Source organism: Hemicordylus capensis, chromosome 6 (assembly GCF_027244095.1).
Source record: "Hemicordylus capensis ecotype Gifberg chromosome 6, rHemCap1.1.pri, whole genome shotgun sequence".
Classification (NCBI taxonomy): Eukaryota; Metazoa; Chordata; class Lepidosauria; order Squamata; family Cordylidae; genus Hemicordylus; species Hemicordylus capensis.
This window is the reverse complement of record NC_069662.1, coordinates 11285868-11304992: the sequence shown is the minus strand read 5'-3', so window position 1 is coordinate 11304992 and position 19125 is coordinate 11285868. Positions and strand designations below refer to the sequence as shown.

Here is a 19125-nt window from a genome sequence, read left to right as displayed (position 1 = left end):
GAGATGTGCAACAGTCTCTTCGGAATTTCTTTGGAGGTTCCAAAGAGATGTGCAACCTATTGCCCAGGGGAGGACTTAGGCCTCCCCGGTGCAATAGGTCTCTTTGTCCCCAGTGCCTGATATTCAAAGTATACTGCCTCTGAACATGAAAGCTCTGTTCAGCTAGGATGGAGTTGCTGGCAGGGATTACTCTGTTTGTGGCCAGGAAGTGCGGTTCCCAGCTTTATGCCCTCCCGGGCTCAATGAATTGGGGTAATCAATTGCAAAGGCTTTCATGCTGGTGGAACAAACAACACACCTCAAAACCACAACAAATTGAATTGGCCAGCTGTAGCGATAGGAAGTATATGGGGGAAAAATGGTGTTAGGGGCTAGCAGGGGATGGTGTTAGGTGATCAACATGGTTTGGCATGTTTTGTTTCCAGCATTTTTAGCCCATCCGTTGTCCAAGGAGCTCGGGGCAAGGTAGAACATCATCTTGCTCTCCTAACGATTCTGTGTTAAGAAATAGGGACTGGTCTAGTGGACCTTATGGCTGAGTGTGGATTTGAACCCAGGTCTCAGTGGATATGCTAACCCAGGGGTAGATAATGCACAGCACTCCATATGCTGCTGAACTGCAATTCCCATCACCCTGAGCCACAATGGCTGAAGGATGATGGGAGTTGTAGTCCAACAACTGCTGGGAACCCGCTCTTGGAATCCCTGCATTACACAATGTTAGTTATCAAGAGTGGGTGTGGGTGGGAATTGCTAGGAATCCCCTACACTTCTGAAATTTAGCAATTAAACTCTCCAGCCCTATTCACATGTTATGTTCAACATTCGTACAATGAATGTACAGTGTACCCAGGTTCGGCTCTGTAGACAGATACAGTTTTCCCCACATGGTGCTGAACACAGGGATAGCAGCATTCTTCCTATCTGACCTGTACCCAGGTTCACTTTTAAAAAGAACACAAGTACCGTCATTCCCACAAATACACACACACACACACACACACACACACACACACACACACACACACGTATAGATGCATGCAGGTACAGCATAATGTCTGAATGTGTGTGTGCACACACTTGTGTTCAGATTTTGGCTTTACTCCATTTCTGCAGATGGTTACCAAAATCCACTGGCTAGTACTTGAATGTTGGTTTTTAGTATCGTGGCTAAGGGGATGAGATGTGAATAAAGAATTCTCTTCTTCATTTCTTGTCTCTGCCACAAACACCATAGGTGGCCTTAGGCAAGCTGTGCTTTCCATCTTTGCATACACAAGAACAGCCCTGCTGGACCAGGCCCAAGGACTATCTAGTCTAGCATCCTGCTTCACACAGTGGCCCACCAGATGCCTCTGGGGAGCCCACAGGCAAGAGCAGAGGGCATGCCCTCTCATCAACTGGTATTGAGAGGCATCTTGTTTCGGAGGCTGGAGGAGGTCTATAGCCACCAGACTAGTGGCCATTGAGAGACCTGTCCTCCCTGAATTTGTCTAAGCCACTTTTAAAGCCATCCAAGCTAGTGGCTATCACCACATCCTGTGGCAGAAAATTCCATAGATTAACTATGCACGATCTGTAATATGGAGATAGGATTTCTGGCCTGCCTTGTAGGGGAGTTGTTCTAAGGATTACTGAAAGAATGTGTACGAACAGGGTAAATATTAAACTACATTTTGGGGGAGATTCCATCTGGTCCCAGTTGAGGCTACTAGTCTGGGTGACTTTAAGAGGGGTTTGGTTAACTTCATGGAGGAGAGGTCTATCATCGGCTACTAGTCTTGAGGGCTACAGGCCACCTCCAGCCTCTGAATACCAGTTGCAGGGGAGTAACAGCAGGAGAGAGGGCATGCCCTCAACTCCTGCCTGTAGGCTTCCAGTGGCATCTGGTGGGCCACTGTGTGAAACAGGATGCTGGACTAGATGGGCCTTGGGCCTGATCCAGCAGGGCTGTTCTTATGTTCTTATCCTTTTCCGGCTGACTACCCACTCTCTCTGTATTGCCAATATTCCCCCCCCCCACATGCAATGCACATGCTTTGTGCTATAAATGCCACATGTGTGTTTCACCGCAAGACATGAGCATAGAAAGTTTTGCTTGTTCACTCATGCTATATGGCAGCAGCATGCCATCAGTGGGTCAGGGTGACTGGGACAGGGTGACCGGCAGTGGGGAAGGATAGTCTAAAGCATGGCAGATGTGTTGGGTGGCAAAGTGAAATGTGAAGAGATGGGCGCCATTTGGGCGCCGGGAAGCACCCCCCGCTGAGAAAGAGGATGATGAAAAGAGGGCAGAGAAACTAAATTGGAAGCAGGTGTGTGTGTGTGTGTGTGTGTGTGTGTGTGTGCGCGCGCACGCGTGTTGGACAGGGAGGGAAAGGAAAGAAACGAACCTAATAATCTTTCATCTCTCACTCTCTCTCTTTTTCTAGATAAGTTGATCCAAATGTTTGTTTTTCTAGGGAAAGGAATTTATTTACTTTTTCTCTTCCTGCTGGTGGTTTTTCTAACCAACTATTTGTACCCATCAGATGAAGTTCAGATTCCTGGCTTTGCCTCTGTGGAGGTCGAGAAATGTCATGGGTGAAAGAAGGGCATAGGGCTGGATCTTTCTGGGATACTGTATATGTAACACACCTTTGTTCAGCTTGCCTCTATTCCCAGGCTTTCTCCTGAACTGACATGCAAACATTACATTCCAATTGTATGCAGGTCTCTGGATGTATGTACATGTGTTTGTGTGAATGACTGGAGATGTGCTTATGTATAGTGAACCTGGTAACAGCCCTTCTAAAATCTAATGTATAGATGGGAATGGAAGTATACTACTGTATGTGCATTGATCATAACGAGTGAAACACGGTAGGCCCATTCACATGTTACGTTTAACACTTGTACCAAGAGTGTACAGTATGCACAGGTCCAGATCTGTACACCTGTGTAGTCATTCACATGTTATGTTGAACGCAGGTACAGAAGTACACTTTGCACTTCAAATGCAAGTACCATGCACTTGAAGGGCCTGAACCCAGGTTTGTTTTTTAAAATGAACACAGGTACAGTCATTCACACAAACACGTGTGTGTACTAGTACAGCATAATGTCTGAATCAGGCTTGTATGTGTGTACAGTTCTGTGCGGGTGTACATTGTACAAATATTGTGTGTGGATTGAACATAATGTGTGAATAGGGTTATAGCTGGGAGAATATTGATTTGGCGGCTGTTAGCCAGGAATAAGATTGACTGGCAACACAGGAGGCCTGTCCCCTGAACATTGGAAATTTCTCTTAGCCTTCCACTTGCTTGTGGCTTCACTTGTCATGAGCCATTTTTTGTGTGTTTTTTCATATACATGATTCTTGTGGACTAGTCACATATAAAATAGTTAGCCCTGTAGCACTTATTTGATTGGTTAGATCAATTAATGTAAATTAATTGTTACAGTTAACTGTTACAATTGATTGAAAAGGCATCTCTGTTTGAGAAAATCCTTTTTAAAATATTAAGTACTCATATTGTAAATTTATAAAACTGCTGATGGCCAAGTGTCCTCAGAGAGGAGAGATTCCACCTTGACTCTCCCACTGAAGAGAATGCCTCTTCTTTGATTATGCCTGCTGCAAATCCAGAAATGAACTCCGGATCAAGGAAAGTCTGCATCTCCCCCTGCCCCCTTCAATCTATGGTTTTAGTCTTGCAAATCAGTGCATATTTAATTGATAGATTCTATCAGGACTCATTTGATTAATCAACTAACTATTTTTTTTTTAATCCAATGATAGCATCTGTCTAATCCAGTGGTTCTGGAGGACCACAACCTGGGGTCCTCCAGATCTTGCTGAACTACAGCTTCCATCATTGCCAGCTACAAAGACATTCACTCTTAAATTGAATTAATTTATTTATTCAGTTTATATACATCATTCTTTCCCACCCTTGTCGCCTTCAAGGTGGCTGACAAACATGTTTGAATAAAATTGTTTAATTGTACTCTAGGATCCTAAGCTTCACAACCTTAGGGACTAGAAGCTTGTTTTTTTTTAAAGAAGGAATGCAGAGAGTCTCTTCATGTTTTGTTGGTGCCCTTTGTACTGAACTCTGTGCTTATGCAGCACAGTTGTGAGATGGTATGCAGTTTGGCATGTTCTATTCCATTCTGCAGGTGGATATAGATGACTGCTTAGGCTCCCATCTGTGTACACCGTATGGTAACATTCTTCTCATCCCTTGGCAGAATGCTATCAAATCACTTGCTTGGTTTCCTCTGGCTCCAAAGAACTGCCTTGAGGCTAACTGTGGATTGGTTTCCTTTTTTAATTATTATTTTAATTAAGTGTTTAGAATCCATGTGTCATTAAGGACTAGTGTAGGATATTTGTAAGTAGCAGGACTAGGATTCTTGTGGACTAGTCACCTGCACTGATTTATTTTTCAAGACTGTGATATAGTCCACCTGCTTAACTTCTGCAAAAGTACATCTTGCCTCACCAACCCTTTGGACTTCTTAGAGAGTGTCAACAGGTGTGTGGATAAAGATGATCCAGTTGACATAGTATACCTGGACTTCCAAAAAACTTTCGACAAAGTTCCTCATCAAAGACTCTTGAGAAAACTCAGCAGTCATGGGATAAGGGGACAAGGTCATGTGTGGACTGGTAACTGGTTGAAGGACAGGAAACAGGGTAGGTATGAATGGAGAGTTTTCACAAGGGAGGGAAGTAAGAAGTGGGGTTACTTCACATATATGCTGATGGGTTCTGAGCTGTCAGTGACTGTCCAGGAGAGGAATCTTGAGGTCTTGGTGGACAGTTCATTGAAAGTGTTAACTCAGTGTGTGACAGCTGTGAAAAAAGCCAATTCCATGCTAAGGAAGGGGATTGAAAATAAAACTGCTAATATTATAATGCCCTTATAAAAACTATGGTGTGACTACACTAGGAGTACTGCGTACAATTCTGGTCACCACATCTAAATAAGGACATTGTAGAACTGGAAAAGGTGCAGAAGAGAGCAACCAAAATGATCAGGGTTCTAGAGCACCTTCCTTATGAGGCAAGGCTACAATACCTGGGGCTTTTTAGTTTAGAAAAAAGACAACTGCAGGGAGACATGATAAAGGTCTATAAAATCATGCATGGTGTGGAGAAAGTTGATAAAAAGAAAATTTTCTCCCTCTCTCATAGCACTAGAACCCGGGGTCATCCCATGAAACTGCCAAGGAATTTAGGACCAACAAATGGAAGTAATTTTTCACACAATCCTGTGTGAATGTTGTGGAATTCTCTGCCACAAGATGTGGTGACAGCCAACAACCTGGATGTCTTTAAGAGGGGTTTGGATAACTTCATGGAGGAGAGGTCTATCAACAGCTACTAGTCGGAGGGCTACAGGCCACCTCCTGCCTCAAAGGCAGGATGCCTCTGAATACCATTTGCAGGAGAGCAACAGCAGGAGAGAGGGCATGCCTTCAGCTCCTGCCTGTGGGCTTCCCAGTGGCATTAGGTGGGCCACTGTGTGAAACAGGATGTTGGACTAGATGGGCCTTGGGCCCGATCCAGCAGGGCTGTTCTTATGTTCTTAACTAAAGGGCTCACCATGGTAAGTTACCACTTGATCAATGGTCATCTGCATCTACCCTCTGATGTAGAGATGGGTGGATGTAGAATTGGAACTTATGCCACCAGAGGAGCCAATGAAATGGAGTGCTGGTTTAGTGTCATGGCTGAATTAAGTCTCTCTGTTGACATCCGCCCCCTGCCCACCACCTGTAACTGGGGTTGCGTTGGGCATTTGAGGAGTAAAAAGAAGAAGAAGATTTGATCGGTTGACCATTCAAATATTGTCAAAGGATGATCAGGTACTTTTTAAATCATGAACTTTATCAGAACAGTTAAAAAGATACTTTAAACATAGGAAGCTGCTGTATACAGAGCCAGTCCTTTGGTTCATCGAGCTTACTGTCTACACTGACTGGCAGAGGCTCTCCAAGGTTTCAGGCAGGAGTCTCTCCTAGCCGTTCCTGGAGATGCTGCCAGGAAGTGAACCTGGGACCTTCTGCATGCAAGCAGATGGTGTTCCTGTGAATTATGGCTCCATCCCCTCCAGTGTTCTCTCTAACAGGGATTCCCAGATGCTGTTGACTTCAACTCCCAGAATCCCCAAGCAAGAGCCATTGCAGTGGGGGATTCTGCGAGTTGTAGTCAAAAACATCTGGGAATCCCTGTTAGAGCAGGGATGCTCAATGTTGGGCCCCCAGATGTTCTTGGACTTCAACTCCCATAATCCCCAGGCCCAGTGGCCTTTGGCTGGGGATTATGGGAGTTGAAGTCCAAGAACATCTGGGGGCCCAATGTTGAGGATCCCTGTGTTAGAGGGAACACTGATCCCCTCAGGGGAATATCTTACAATGCTCACATATAGTCACCCATCCAAAGGCAAAGCAAGGCAGACACTGCTTAGCAAAGGGGACAACTCATGCTTCCTACCGCAAGGCCAGCTCTCCTCTGCCATAGTGGCTGACGTATTGCTCACAGTGACTGGCAAACTGCTTAACATTACACAGGCTATGGAATGTACTGTTGGCGCTGTGGCGCAAGCACAAACATTGCACCAAGTTGTGTGACAGTGCAGCGATTATATATACTGGCTGCACTGTTGTGCAACCCTGTGTGATTTCTGTGCTTGTACAACCACGCTCTTGCACAACTGCACGAATGTTAGATTCCCCTGTGTGCATAACACACAGTATGTCAACTGGTTTATTATTGGCAGGGTTATGGTGCTTCTCCACCCAATCAGCTTGTGGAATTTATCATGGGGGCCACTAGCAGAGATGACGGGGGACCCATTAGATGAATTCCAACTGCCTGTCAGCTGCTGTTAATCATAATAGCAAAGAACGGAACCTCCATGTCTAACAGAAGTCTACCTTTGGCTGTCAGTTGCTGTAGATTAAGGAGCAGGGCGTCTACCTCTACCTTGCCTTTCTGGTGAGCTTTCCGGAGGCATCTGACTGGCTGCTTTTGGAGACCGTTCTGGACTGAGCAAACGTTTTTGATTTAATCCAGCACAGCATCTCTTAATTCATGTCTGTGTCTCCTTCACAGATCTGGATGCAGAGAACCTTCCTGTCTATTGCTCGCTTGCTCTGGGGGACCCTCCTCCTTATGCCTCACCCCTGGGCATCCCGTGTCCGCTGCATCTCGGCGGGGGCCGTGCCGGCATGCACTCTCCCCCACCCCGTCCAGCTGACCTGGATGGGGAGACCTTTGAGAGCCAGCCAGCACGGCGCGTGCGCCTTGGGGGCTCCCGGATCCTGGAGTGCCCAAGCATCCAGATCACCACCATTTCCCCGGGCCGCCGGACCGAGGAAGACGACTGGGACTCTTCCCCACGTGACTATCTCCTCCTGGAGGCCTTTGGGGGCTACCGCGAGTCGGCTCCCGCTTCGGGTTTCTTCACGCCAAGCCCTGCCAGCAGCGGCAGTGCCTCTCCGTGGAGCTTTTTTTCGGACGACGAGGCGCCCGCCGGGGATGACGTGGAGCACGAACTGAATGAGGCCGCGGCTCGGTTTGGCCTTAGCTCCCCTCTGGGCTCTCCGCGGGGCTCCCCCAAGCCCTGGTCGCCTGCTGATGACTCGTGGCCCATCTATAGCTCCAGTTATTCCCCAAGCCGGGGGGCGGATGATGGGTGGATGCTCCTGGGCCCACGGCCGGCCTCTCCCTGTGGCAAACGGCGCTACTCCAGCTCTGAGACGCACTCCTCCGCCTCCCCGTGCCTGTCGCGGAGGGGCAGCCTCGGGGAAGAGGCACCGGGGGAGTCTGTGGAGGGAGGCAGTGACACGGCCCCCTTCAGCTGTCCCGGATCCCGACCGGCGGAGAGCATTCCCCAGAAGGCCCGGAAAACCTCGACGGAGCAGACAGTGGCGCTGACCCGGAAAGAGGAAGGGAGCTGCAACGGAGAGGATGGGGCCTGCCCCACAGGGAGCTTTGGACTGGGTGTGACCCGGAAAGAAGGGATGGATTACCTCGCTGTGCCTTCCCCGCTGGCCTGGTCGAAGGCTCGTATCGGAGGCCACAGCCCCGTGTTCAGGTAAACAAAGACCGGAACGTTCCGAGAGAAGGGAGCAAGCTTTGCTTCAGTTTCGCCTTAAGGATTTGGGTCCGAATGATGGTCTCTTTTTGACAGGGCTTCTGAGAGTGGTCAGTTGGTCGGTGTCCCGGGATGAGTCCTGAGCAAGGCATGATGGGAATATCTTTATGAGCCCTATTCACATGTTCAGTGCACAGTCTGGGAACTGTGTGCACATGTATAGATCTGAACACATGTGTTGCACAGGTACAGCATTAGACTTCCGACCTGTGCCCTGCATCTGAGGGGTCCTGTACCCAGCTTCACTTTTAAGATGAACACAAGCACACTCATTCACACACAAGCACATACATGTATACAGACAGCTGTATCCTCATGCCATGTAATTTCTGGACAGGGCTATGTTAATCTCCGGAGCCTGCTGGCAGGTAGATTTCGGCTACCGTGACCAATAGCCACCCATTGGCCACTCTTCCACAGACCAGGTGCAGCTCAGGCCCAGTCAATGGAGTGCATTGTTTCAGAGTCCAGGTGGGGGAATTGCATATTGATTTTCTCAATTGGTGGAAAAGAAATATCTCCCTGAGAGTAGGAAAGCAGCACAGCGAAGCTGGAATAGAACCTGTCCAAGGTTTGTTCTAATGTGCAAGGAGTGTTTAAGGGGGAGTGTGCAAATAAATGTATGTATGTATGTATGTATGTCTCCCACCCCCCTGAGGTCTGAAGTGGTCCAACCCATTCGAGCTCCTTATTCTGCAGGTGTAGACCAGGCCCCAGTTATTCAAGCTGTCAATATTGTATTTACCCAAATTCAAGATGATTCTGAATTTGAGATGACCACCCTGATTTCTAACATGAAAGAGAGGAGAGCTGGTCTTGTAGTAGCAATCATGACTTGTCCCTTTAGCTAAGCAGGGTCCACCCTGGTTGCATATGAAAGGGAGACTAGAAGTGTGAGCACTGGAAGATCTTCCCCTCAGGGGATGGAGCCACTCTGGGAAGAGCAGAAGGTTTCAAGTTCCCTCCCTGGCAGCATCTCCAAGATAGGGCTGAGAGAGATTCCTGCCTGCAACCTTGGAGAAGCTACTGCCAGTCTGTGAAGACAATACTGAACTCGATAGACCAATGGTCTGACTCAGTATATGGCAGCTTCCTATGTTCCTATGTAATTTGGGAAAAACCTAATCTTGGATTCAAGAAAATACAGTAACAAATTGAGCGCAGGTCAGCATTGTCAGCTCTGACTTGCAGCTGGTCATGGCTCAGGCTGCCAGTGGTGGAGTCAGCAGAACAGGGGGCCCTGTTCCACCCCGCTGCTGTGGCCCCACCGTGTGCACACTGCATGCACAAGTGATGCCCCGTGCACGTGATGTCACGTGCAAACAGTGCGTGCCTAGGGCTCCAAAGAGGTCTCCGCAGCTCATTTCCAGCCAACATTTGCTGCCTGCCTGTATTATTTCCCTTCCTCTCCCTATCAGGCTATGTGCCTGTGACGTCACACAAACACACACACACACAGGGCATTTCGCGCGGCCCCTTTTATTGGTGGCCTTGATTCTTTGAAACCTACCACTCAGTGTTGGCTCTGCCCCTGACATCTGCCCTTCTACCCTGCCCCAACTTATCTTCCAGGCTATTCATAAAATTCAATAAGGTCAAATGAGAAAAACAACCACATAGCTTAAAGAGGAGCAGTGGGATGGGAAAAGACACTTGACTGGGAACCAATAGTTCAGGGTTCTCAAATTTGGGTCCCCAGATGTTGTTGGACTACAACTCCCATCATCCCCAGCCACAATGGCCTTTGTGGAGGGCGGGAATGGCAGTTGTAGTCTAACAGCACCGGGAGACCCAAATTCGAGAGACCCTGTAATTGGTTGTTTAAGTCAAAGTAAAGTGTGCTGTCAAGTTGATTTTAACTGCTGGCACCCACAGAGCCCTGTAGTTGTCTTTGGTAGAATACAGGAGGGGTTTGCCATTGCCTCCTTCTGCACAGTATGAGATTATGCCTTTCAGCATCTTCCTATATTGCGGCTGCCCAATATAGTACCAGCAGGGATTTGAACCGGCAACCTTCTGCTTGTTAGTCAGGCATTTCCCCACTGCACCAATTAAGGTGACTTAGGAGATCTTTTCCAAAGAAGTCCACAAAGCCAACATGTTTCTTCAATAGCCGACTTGCCCACAGATAATTATTTTTTAATTATAATTATTATTTGATCATCAGTGTGCATGTTGTTGTTGTTTTTACAAAGTGTAAGAGGACAAGTCCTTCCCCAGAAGAGCTTACACTCTAAAACTGGGGATAGGAGGTGACAGAGGATGAGAAGGTGGATGAAAGCAAGGATGGGAAGAATATGTAGTTATTTCATTCATGTGCTCCTGGGACTAGTTATAGTGGGATATGGGGGCTAAGGAGCTGAGAATGATAGCACGAGTCATTTTCTGCCCTGAAAGAGAGAGAAATAAGAAATGCTAGAAAGATAGGAAGCCGCTGCCTACTGAGTCAGACCATTGGTCCCTCTAGCTCAGTTCTATCTACACTGACTGGTAGCAGTTCTCCAAGGTTTCAGGCAGGAATTTTTCCCAGCCCTACCTTAGAGATGCTGCCAGGAACTGAACCTGGAACCTTCCGCATGCAAACAGATGCTTTACCACTGAACTATCCCCTTCGGGCTCTATCCCCGAAGGGGAATATTTTACCATGCTCGCATGTAGTTCCCCATCCAAATGCAACCCATGCTTAGCACAGGGGACAGTTCACGTTGCTACCGTGAGACTGTCTTTTCACCCCGATAAATAAATCCGAATGCAACTCAATCAATCAGTCATTCCTCACCCCCCATGTTCAAGAAAGCATCTTCACCGGGAGCCAATTTCTGCTCCCTGCAGGCTATTGGGGCAGTTCTCTACAGGTTACCCTAAGATAATCTGGAAAACCCAGAGAGAGCCCTGAAGTCCGTGGGTTTGTGCTTCCAATGTGAGGAAAGGGGGAATGTCTGGAGGTGTTGAGCCCTGGATAACGGGAGTTCCAGCAGAAAGGTTCCCTATCCTCTGGCAGGCTTTGGCCTCATGCAGGTATTTCCATTTCACCCTTCGAGGCAGACTCTGAGGACGTGTGACTGAATGCATACACTGCCTGCTTCTGCTGTGCCCATCCCCTTGAGCTTGCGGATCAGGCCCTCCGAGCACAGATCCCAGTTACTCTCCCCTAGCGCCGAGCAGTCCCTCACTCACACATGCGAGCCTCGCCTCTTGCCACTCGGGCTCTGGATCTCGTTCTCCCACCCCGGACCCAGCCGGTCTGAATTTGCCAGCTGCGCCGTCAGCTCTTTGGTCTGGCTGCCAGAGGTTCTGTTGTATAAAAACAACTTGTCAGGCGGCCTCGGCAGAAGGGCTGGTGTCTCCAGTTACACATCCCAGACCCCGGCTCTGCCGGCATGCCGGGGGTGGAGGGGCGGGGTGGGGTGGGGGAGCTGGCATAAACACGCCGTGTCTCGTTCCCTGTTAAGGTAAGCGGCTGGCTCGGAAATATTTCTCCGGCATGGTGGGTCGGCCTCATGACCTGGGAGTTCAGGGCACTGTTTCGGCCCCCACGTCCAGGATTCCAAAATCCATAGTCAACCACGAGAAACGGCCTCAGTTTCTTCAAACTGGAATGTAGTCTGTTTAGCCAGGCCTCTTAATTCAGTGGATTGTCTTGTGAGAACAGCTGTATTAGCTCTAAAAAAAAAGCAGACTGATCTTAGGGAGCATAGGAAGTTGCCATATACTGAGTCAGACCGTAGGTCCATCTAGGTCAGTATTGTCTACACAGACTGGCAGCGGCTTCTCCAGGGTTGCAGGCAGGAATCTCTCTCAGCCCTATCTTGGAGAAACCAGGGAGGGAACTTGGAACCTAGATGCTCTTCCCAGAGCAGCTCCATCCCCTGAAGGGAATATCTTTCAGTGCTCACACTTCTAGTCTCCCATTCATATGCAACCAGGGTGGACCCTGCTTAGCTAAGGGGACAAGGCATGCTTGCTACCACAAGACCAGCTCTCCTCTCTAAAGAAGTCATTTTGTGTAGTCGTCAGGATTTGAACCTGCGCGGGGAGACCCCAATGGATTTCTAGTCCATTGCCTTAACCACTCGTCCACGACTACAAGTCTATTATTTTTATTATTATTATTTTTACATTTATATACCGCTCTTCCTCCAAGGAGCCCAGAGCGGTGTACTACATACTTGAGTTTCTCTTTCACAACAACCCTGTGAAGTAGGTTAGGCTGAGAGAGAAATGACTGGCCCAGTCACCCAGCTAGTTTCATGGGTGAATGGGGATTTGAACTCGGGTCTCCCCAGTCCTAGTCCAGCACTCTAACCACTACACAACGCTGGCTCCCTACAAGTCTACAGTCTTGCATACATCGTCCCAATAGGCCCATTCACATGTTACGTTCAACACTTGTGCAACGAGTGTACAGAGTACATAGGTACAAATCAGTACATGGGTATAGCCATTCAAGTGTTACGTTGAACGCAGGTATAGAAATACACTTCCCATCTGTGCCTTGCATTTGAAGGGCCTGTATCCAGGTTCACTTTTTAAATGAACACAGGTACGGCCATTCACACAAACACGTGTACAAGTGTACAGACATCTGTACACTCGTACAGCATAATATCTGAATCGGGCGAATGTTAGCAAGTGTTTTGTTGGTTCATGGAGATGTTTGTAAGGGCCGTATTGGAGATTAAGGTAAGCTTTGCAAGAGCCAAGCTGCTGAATCAAGCAGCCTTTTCTTTGGAGAGCTTGGTGCCTCTGTGTGGTGGGGAGGCTTTGCTTGAGCTGAGCTGCCGGGGCCGACTCTCTCTGAGAACTCGGCTTCCCCACCAATGGATTGCTAGCCATCGGCAGAAGTAAGGGAGCTGGTATTTTCATGCCTTTATATCAGGGGTCCCCAAACTGTGGCCCTCCAGATGTTGATGAACTACAATTCCCATCACCCCCGACTACAACTTATTGTGGCTGGGATGATGGGAATTGTAGTTCAGCAACGTCTGGAGGGCCGCAGTTTGGGGACCCCTGCTTTATATAAACCCATGATGAGTCCACATCTGGAATACTGGCTAGTGTCCTGACTAATTGTGAGCTTGCACAATGAGCCGAGTTGGTCTAATGGAAGGAGATCCTAAATCATGGGGATTTCTAGAATTGCACTATCGCACGATTGTCCTAAAGGTTTCTTGCAAAGCTATAAGATGAGCCACACATGTTGCGCACCAGTTGCTCAAACATGCCTCCACAGCGCAGGGCTGTATAACTTTGGCCCTCCAGCTCCTGTGGGACCATCATCCTGAACTACTGTCCACTTGGGACAGAGGAAGCCGCCTTATTCCGGGTCAGACCAGTTGTCGTTCAGCAACATCTGGAGGATCACGGGTTGGGAACAGCCCCGTGGTGGCTTTGGATGATGGGAGTTGTCGTTCAGCAACATCTGGAGGACCACGGGTTGGGAACAGCCCTGTCTTTCAGCACCCGTCTGTAGTCTCGCATCCGAATGCAAACCAAGGCCGACCCCTTTTTTGCAGAGGGGACGATTCATGCGTGCTGCCACGAGACCAGCCCTCCTCCCCGGAGACTGCTGTGGCTGGTTGGGGGGGGGGATGGGAACCGAAGGGCTGACTAGCGCAACACTCGTCTGGCATGCAGGCTGTGGTCTTGGCGCAAACCACTAGCCCAGCAGTCTTGTGCAAGAGAGGAGAGCTGGTCTTGTGGCAGCGAGCATGACTTGTCCCCTTAGCTAAGCAGGGTCTGCCCTGAATGGGAGACTTGATGTGTGAGCACTGCAAAATATTCCCCTCAGGGGATGGAGCCGCTCTGGGAAGAGCAGAAGGTTTCAAGTTCCCTCCCTGCCTTCTCCAAGATGGGGCTGAGAGAGACTCCTGCCTGCAACCTTGGAGAAGCCGCTGCCAGTCTGTAAAGACAATACTGAGCTAGATGGACCTATGGGCTGACTCAGTCTATGGCAGCTTCCTATGTTCCTAAGAGCCCTGTGAGTCTGGAGGCTGGCCATTGTGTCCAGTTCTGTTCGGCCCCATCTCACAAGGGATACTGTAGGGTTGGGAACGGGACAGAAAAGGACAGGCACTCCAGCTCGGTGGAAGCTTATCTGCCCTGCATGCTGAAGGTCCCAGGTCCATCCCCAGGGAAAGGAAAGGAAAGTTGTGTCGTCGAGTCGGTGTCAACTCCTGGTGCCCACAGAGCCCTGTGTTTGTCTTTGGTAGAATACAGGAGGGGTTGACCATTACTATTTCCCATGCAGAATGAGATGATAACTTTCAGCATCTTCCTATATCGCTGCTGCCCGATACAGGTGTTTCCCATAGTCTGGGGAACATAGCAGCGGGGATTCAAACCGGCAGCCTCTTGCTCCCTAGGCAAGTTACTTCCCCGCTGCTGTAGGGCTGGGAGATATAATCCCGAAACCCTGGAGAGCTGCTGCCCGTCAGTGTAGATAATACTGAACTAGGTGGGCCAGTAGTCTGACTCTGTATAAGGCCTCTCGCTATGTATGTGAGGGGTTCTCAAAGTTGGGTCGCGTCTCCAGATGGTGTCGGACCACCACTCCCAGCATCCGGGCCACAGTGGCCAAAGGAAATGCTGGGAGTTCTAGTCCAGCGACATCTGGAGACCCCACTTTAACTCCCATCAGCCACCTTGGCCGTTGTGGCCAGGGATGATGGGAGTTGTAGTCCAGGAGCATCTGGGGAGCCAAGTGTGAGAACTCCTGCTGTATGTAGTTGAGAAAGATAACAGCCGACCTGGCAGGATTTTACAGAACTGGGCATCGTGGAGATAGATTAAACTGGGCTTCCCAACCTGTGGCACTCCAGATGTTGATGAACTACAACTCCCAGCATCCCCAGCTAAATTCTAGCTGGGGTTGATGGGAGTTGTCATTCAGCAACAGCAGGATGGCCACAGGTTGGGAAGCCCTATTCTAAATATTAATGCAGTTTTAAAAAAGCATTTCCACTGGGTTTCTCCTGCCTGGTTCCCCAGCTGTCGTTGGAGCACTCCTTCCATCATCCCCCGCCTCAGTGGCCAAAGGGATAATGGGAGTTGTAGTCCAACAACTGCTCGGACCCTCTGCTACCACCAGATGTGCTGATGGCCCTGCATTCAGGCCAGTTTAAAAGGGGATTAGGCACACTTGTGGCAAAGAGGTCGTGTCTATGTATTACAGATCTGTATGTGCCACTTTTCAATTTTAGAAAAGTTCTTAAAGTGGTTTTCATTTTTATTTTTTTTTAAAAAGGAAATAAGACAATTCTCCATCCTAAAGGGCTCCTGGTAACAGCTAAATAAAACCATGTTTGCAGGCTGTATGACCTTGAATACTGCTTGCTAGATGCAGCCTTTGATCCATCTTTGGCCTGGCCCACCAGAGCTGCTCTTCTGTCCTAAATCCGAAGCTAGAAGAATATAAAACAGATCCTTTGGAGTGTGCTCTGAATGAGTGCCGGCATGGACATGGCCTGTGATTTCTTACTAGCTGCTCCCCCATGGCGAGTAAAGAATTTCCTACAGATGACTAGGCATGCCAAACTTGTTCTTAAATGGGGGAAATATGTAATCTGCTCCTTCCGTTCCCAAGATGTCAATGAATCACAAATGGTCAGCATCTGTGTTCCTGGCTGGTAAAAATCCTTGAGGGCTAGTAACTTCCTGCAGATGTATTTGAAAGGCGGCATTGTGTGCTGTAAGGTTCCTAGCTGGCAGCCTGAGGAAGGAAGCTGGGGTTTCCTCGGCTGAACAGGGGCGAGCGTAAAGGAGCGTCTGAGCTTGCTGCCTCAGGACCATGAAGCTAAACGGATGCAATTGAGGTCACAATGTCTGAACTTTTAATAGTTTCTATGATGAGGGATCCTCAGCAACTGCAGTTTCTGCTGCAGGGTTACAGGGAGCGGAAAAGCTGTAGACATTCCCCCTTTGGCTTGACTGTTAAAGGTACAGGAGTCCCCTGTTGCAGGGGTTCTCAAGTCTGGGTCCCCAGATGTTGGACTACAATTCCCATTACCCCCTGCCAGTGTGACAGGGGATGATGAGAGTTGTAGTCAAAGTTTGAGAATCCCTGTCCATCCATCACATCGGTCCTCAATCTTCTACCCCTTCAGTTCAGCAGATATGCCTTTTCTCTCCTCCTTCCCCCAACCCTGCACCCCCCCAGGTCTTCTGCGCTGCCCCCTTTGGACTGGCCTCTCCCCAGCCAATTCGAGCAGTATGAACTGAAGATCGAGGTGCAGCCTCGAACTCACCACCGAGCCCACTACGAGACAGAGGGCAGCAGGGGTGCGGTGAAGGCCACTCCCGGAGGACATCCTGTGGTGAAGGTATCAGAGGGGCAAGGCGGGGGAGATAAGGCCATAGCCTAGGTCCCAGGTTCAATCCCCAACAGGAGGAGCTGGGAAATCTCCTGTCCAAATCTCACTTTAGCAACAAATTCAGCAAGCAGCCTTGTGCTAACCGCCATTGGCAATAGTGGTTGCCTACCTTACAGCAGCACTTGGCAAATCCCAGGTGCCAAGGAGCCATGGTCCCTAGACTAGGGTATTCAGGGTAGAGGTGTGTAATGCAATATATATTTGTCCAAGGAAGTAAGGATGTGCATGAAATGGATCTTGCATTCTGTTCTGAGCTTGGAACAGAACGCAAGATCTGCAAAACCTTCCCTTGGAACAACCGTTCGAGCCGGTTGCTCCGACGGAATGACCCTGTTCTGTCAGAACGTTATGAGCACCATTTTTTATTCCAAAATGGCACTCTTGACCACGCAAATGGCCGCCATGTGTGCACAAAGACCAGAAGAGTGCCATTTTGGAGTTCAAAATGGCTCTTGGAACCTTCCAGGTATTCTGAGCTTTGAACAGGGTTGTTCTGTCCAGCTACAACCAACCGCGAACCGTTCTGCATGTCCCTACCAGGCTGTTCCCCAAGCAGAGGGCATAAAGAAGAGCCCATTTAGCCTCCCCACTTCACAATGTCTATCACAAAATCTGGTCATTGTGTCATGTCCATTGTGTGGCTCCTAAATTTTGGGGCTGACTCCTAGATCCAAAGAAAAACGATCAAAGCCTGGTTTACAGGATTGTTGTAAGGCAAGACTCTCAAACTTGAGCCCTCAGATGTTGATGGACTACAACTCCCATCATCCCCAGACACAATGTAGTCCAACAGCTGGAGACCCGAGTTTAAGAACCTCTGTTATAAGAATTCCTGAGACCATGTATTTGAAGCACACTGAATACCTCAGCAGTGCTGTATGGATGAGAAGGATAATTTTGGATTGTTTTGCATGTTCATTTTTTAGGTGTACACTTAAGTTCTTATTTTTAAATGATAACCTAAAAAATGTAATGTGTGAATGATACAAAATTTTGTTTGGAAGTGGGGTACTAGTAAGAGCCAGTGTAGTACAATGGTTAGAGTATGATCCTAGAAGTACTGAGACTAGAAATCACTAGTTGATTTTGCCTCCCACCTTGCCTACCTTGCAGGGTTATTGGAAGGATAAAATAGGGGGAAGTGGCCTTTGTTGGTTGGCCTGAGCTCCTTTAAATGTAATGTAAATATATGGCTCAGCTGTAATGTATGTAAACCTGTTGCCTGAGGCTCCCTGCTGAATGTGTATTTGCTCACTGACCGGAGTTTGCTGCCATGTAACCTGTGGAAAGGCCCCAAGAAGTGTTGGAATGGAACAAGGATACTACAAACCCCAGCTTTCCAAATGTTTGACTTCTCTGCCCCCATCTGGCCAGAAAGGAAAGCAGGTTGTTTCATGAGTCATGACTTAGCCTTGGAACATGTCTCAAGAGTAGCCATGAGCATGTACAAAATGCCTTTCATTTGTGTCATAAATGGCTGCCTCCGAAATATTTGGGTCTAAGGGTATAAGACAGGGTCTCACAATGTGGCCTTCCAGTTGCTATTGGATTACAACACCCTTCAATCTCGGACACAAAGGCCAGTATCCAGGGATGATGGGAATTGCAGGCCAAAATCTGCAGGAGGGCTGAAGTTTGAGACTCATGGTCTGCATCTCTGAAGCTGGGGGTAGGGAGCACCATCTTCCAGGCATCCAGGGCTGCCTATAACACAGGTTCCCAAATGTTGACTACAACTCCCATCATCCCCTGCCAAAGGCCGTTACAGGTGGGGTTTATGGGAGTTGTAGTCAACACCATTTGGGAATCCTGGTTACAAGGAACACTGCCTGCATCTACTTCTTTAGACTGTAGCCAACAGAAAGAGACAGCCTATGTTGCTTTCAATGTGATTTATTGGATTTGGGTTCCTATAGGTTTATATTTCCAACCCTGGTTTTTTGTGTTTTTTTTAAACCTCTCTTTTCCAGCCCCCATCCCAACCTCCAGGGGCATTTTTCTCAACTTAGTTATTTTTATTTGGCATTTTCGGCCAGACATTAATCCAGAAGGGAAGCTCTTTCGAGGGCTGGTTTGAAAGTCTCCGTCCAGAAATTCGAAAGACGAAAGCTATTCCCACTTCAAAGGCTTCGCTTACTGTGCGCACAAAGAAGAAAAAAGAAACGTCCAGAACGTCACGATTTCTTTTTCTTTTTAAAATTTTGTTTACAAAGTGTGGAATAGTCCACCCACCCACACTGGATTTATGCTTTTAAATAAGAAGGGGAAGCTTTAATATGGGAGTTGTAGAGTTTTGGAGAGAGAGAAAATTAAATGGCAGTGAGTGGGTGAGATTTGGCCAATTTATTCTTATTAAGTGAGAGGAAGGAGGAAGACGAATCTTGGAGGCGGGTGGCGAGGCCGGGGAGAAGAGGGGATTAATGCAAAGGCAGATGTGGGGCCCCTCAGGCACAACATAGCTGTGGTGTCAGACTCTCCACTTTTATATTTATAAAATTAAATTTATAAATAGCTGCTTCTTCTGTCTGTCTCCTAATTTAATCCAATTGTGATCTTATATATGGGTGTCTGAAACTGAGGTTCTAGAGCGCTCTCTCTCT

At 48.3% G+C, this 19125-nt stretch overlaps 1 protein-coding gene and 1 non-coding gene across 4 annotated transcripts in view; one reads left to right on the top strand and one right to left on the bottom strand.

The window, feature by feature from the left end:
- Window positions 1-19125, top strand: part of NFATC4 (nuclear factor of activated T cells 4) — a 37279-nt gene that overhangs the window by 3112 nt on the left and 15042 nt on the right. The window contains exons 1-3 of one of the 3 annotated variants that reach the window (XM_053265547.1): window positions 4486-4684; window positions 7109-8093; window positions 16312-16474. In XM_053265547.1, coding sequence (XP_053121522.1) covers window positions 7225-8093; window positions 16312-16474 — 1032 coding nt within the window. In that variant the 5' untranslated portion in view covers window positions 4486-4684; window positions 7109-7224. Of the gene's footprint in view, window positions 1-4485; window positions 4685-5252; window positions 5860-7108; window positions 8094-16311; window positions 16475-19125 lie in introns of those variants that run through there. The other 2 variants (XM_053265546.1, XM_053265545.1) reach the window with 2 other exon arrangements.
- On the bottom strand, window positions 12159-12240 carry TRNAS-AGA (transfer RNA serine (anticodon AGA)). The gene has a single exon. It is a non-coding gene; the product is annotated as a tRNA-Ser (tRNA).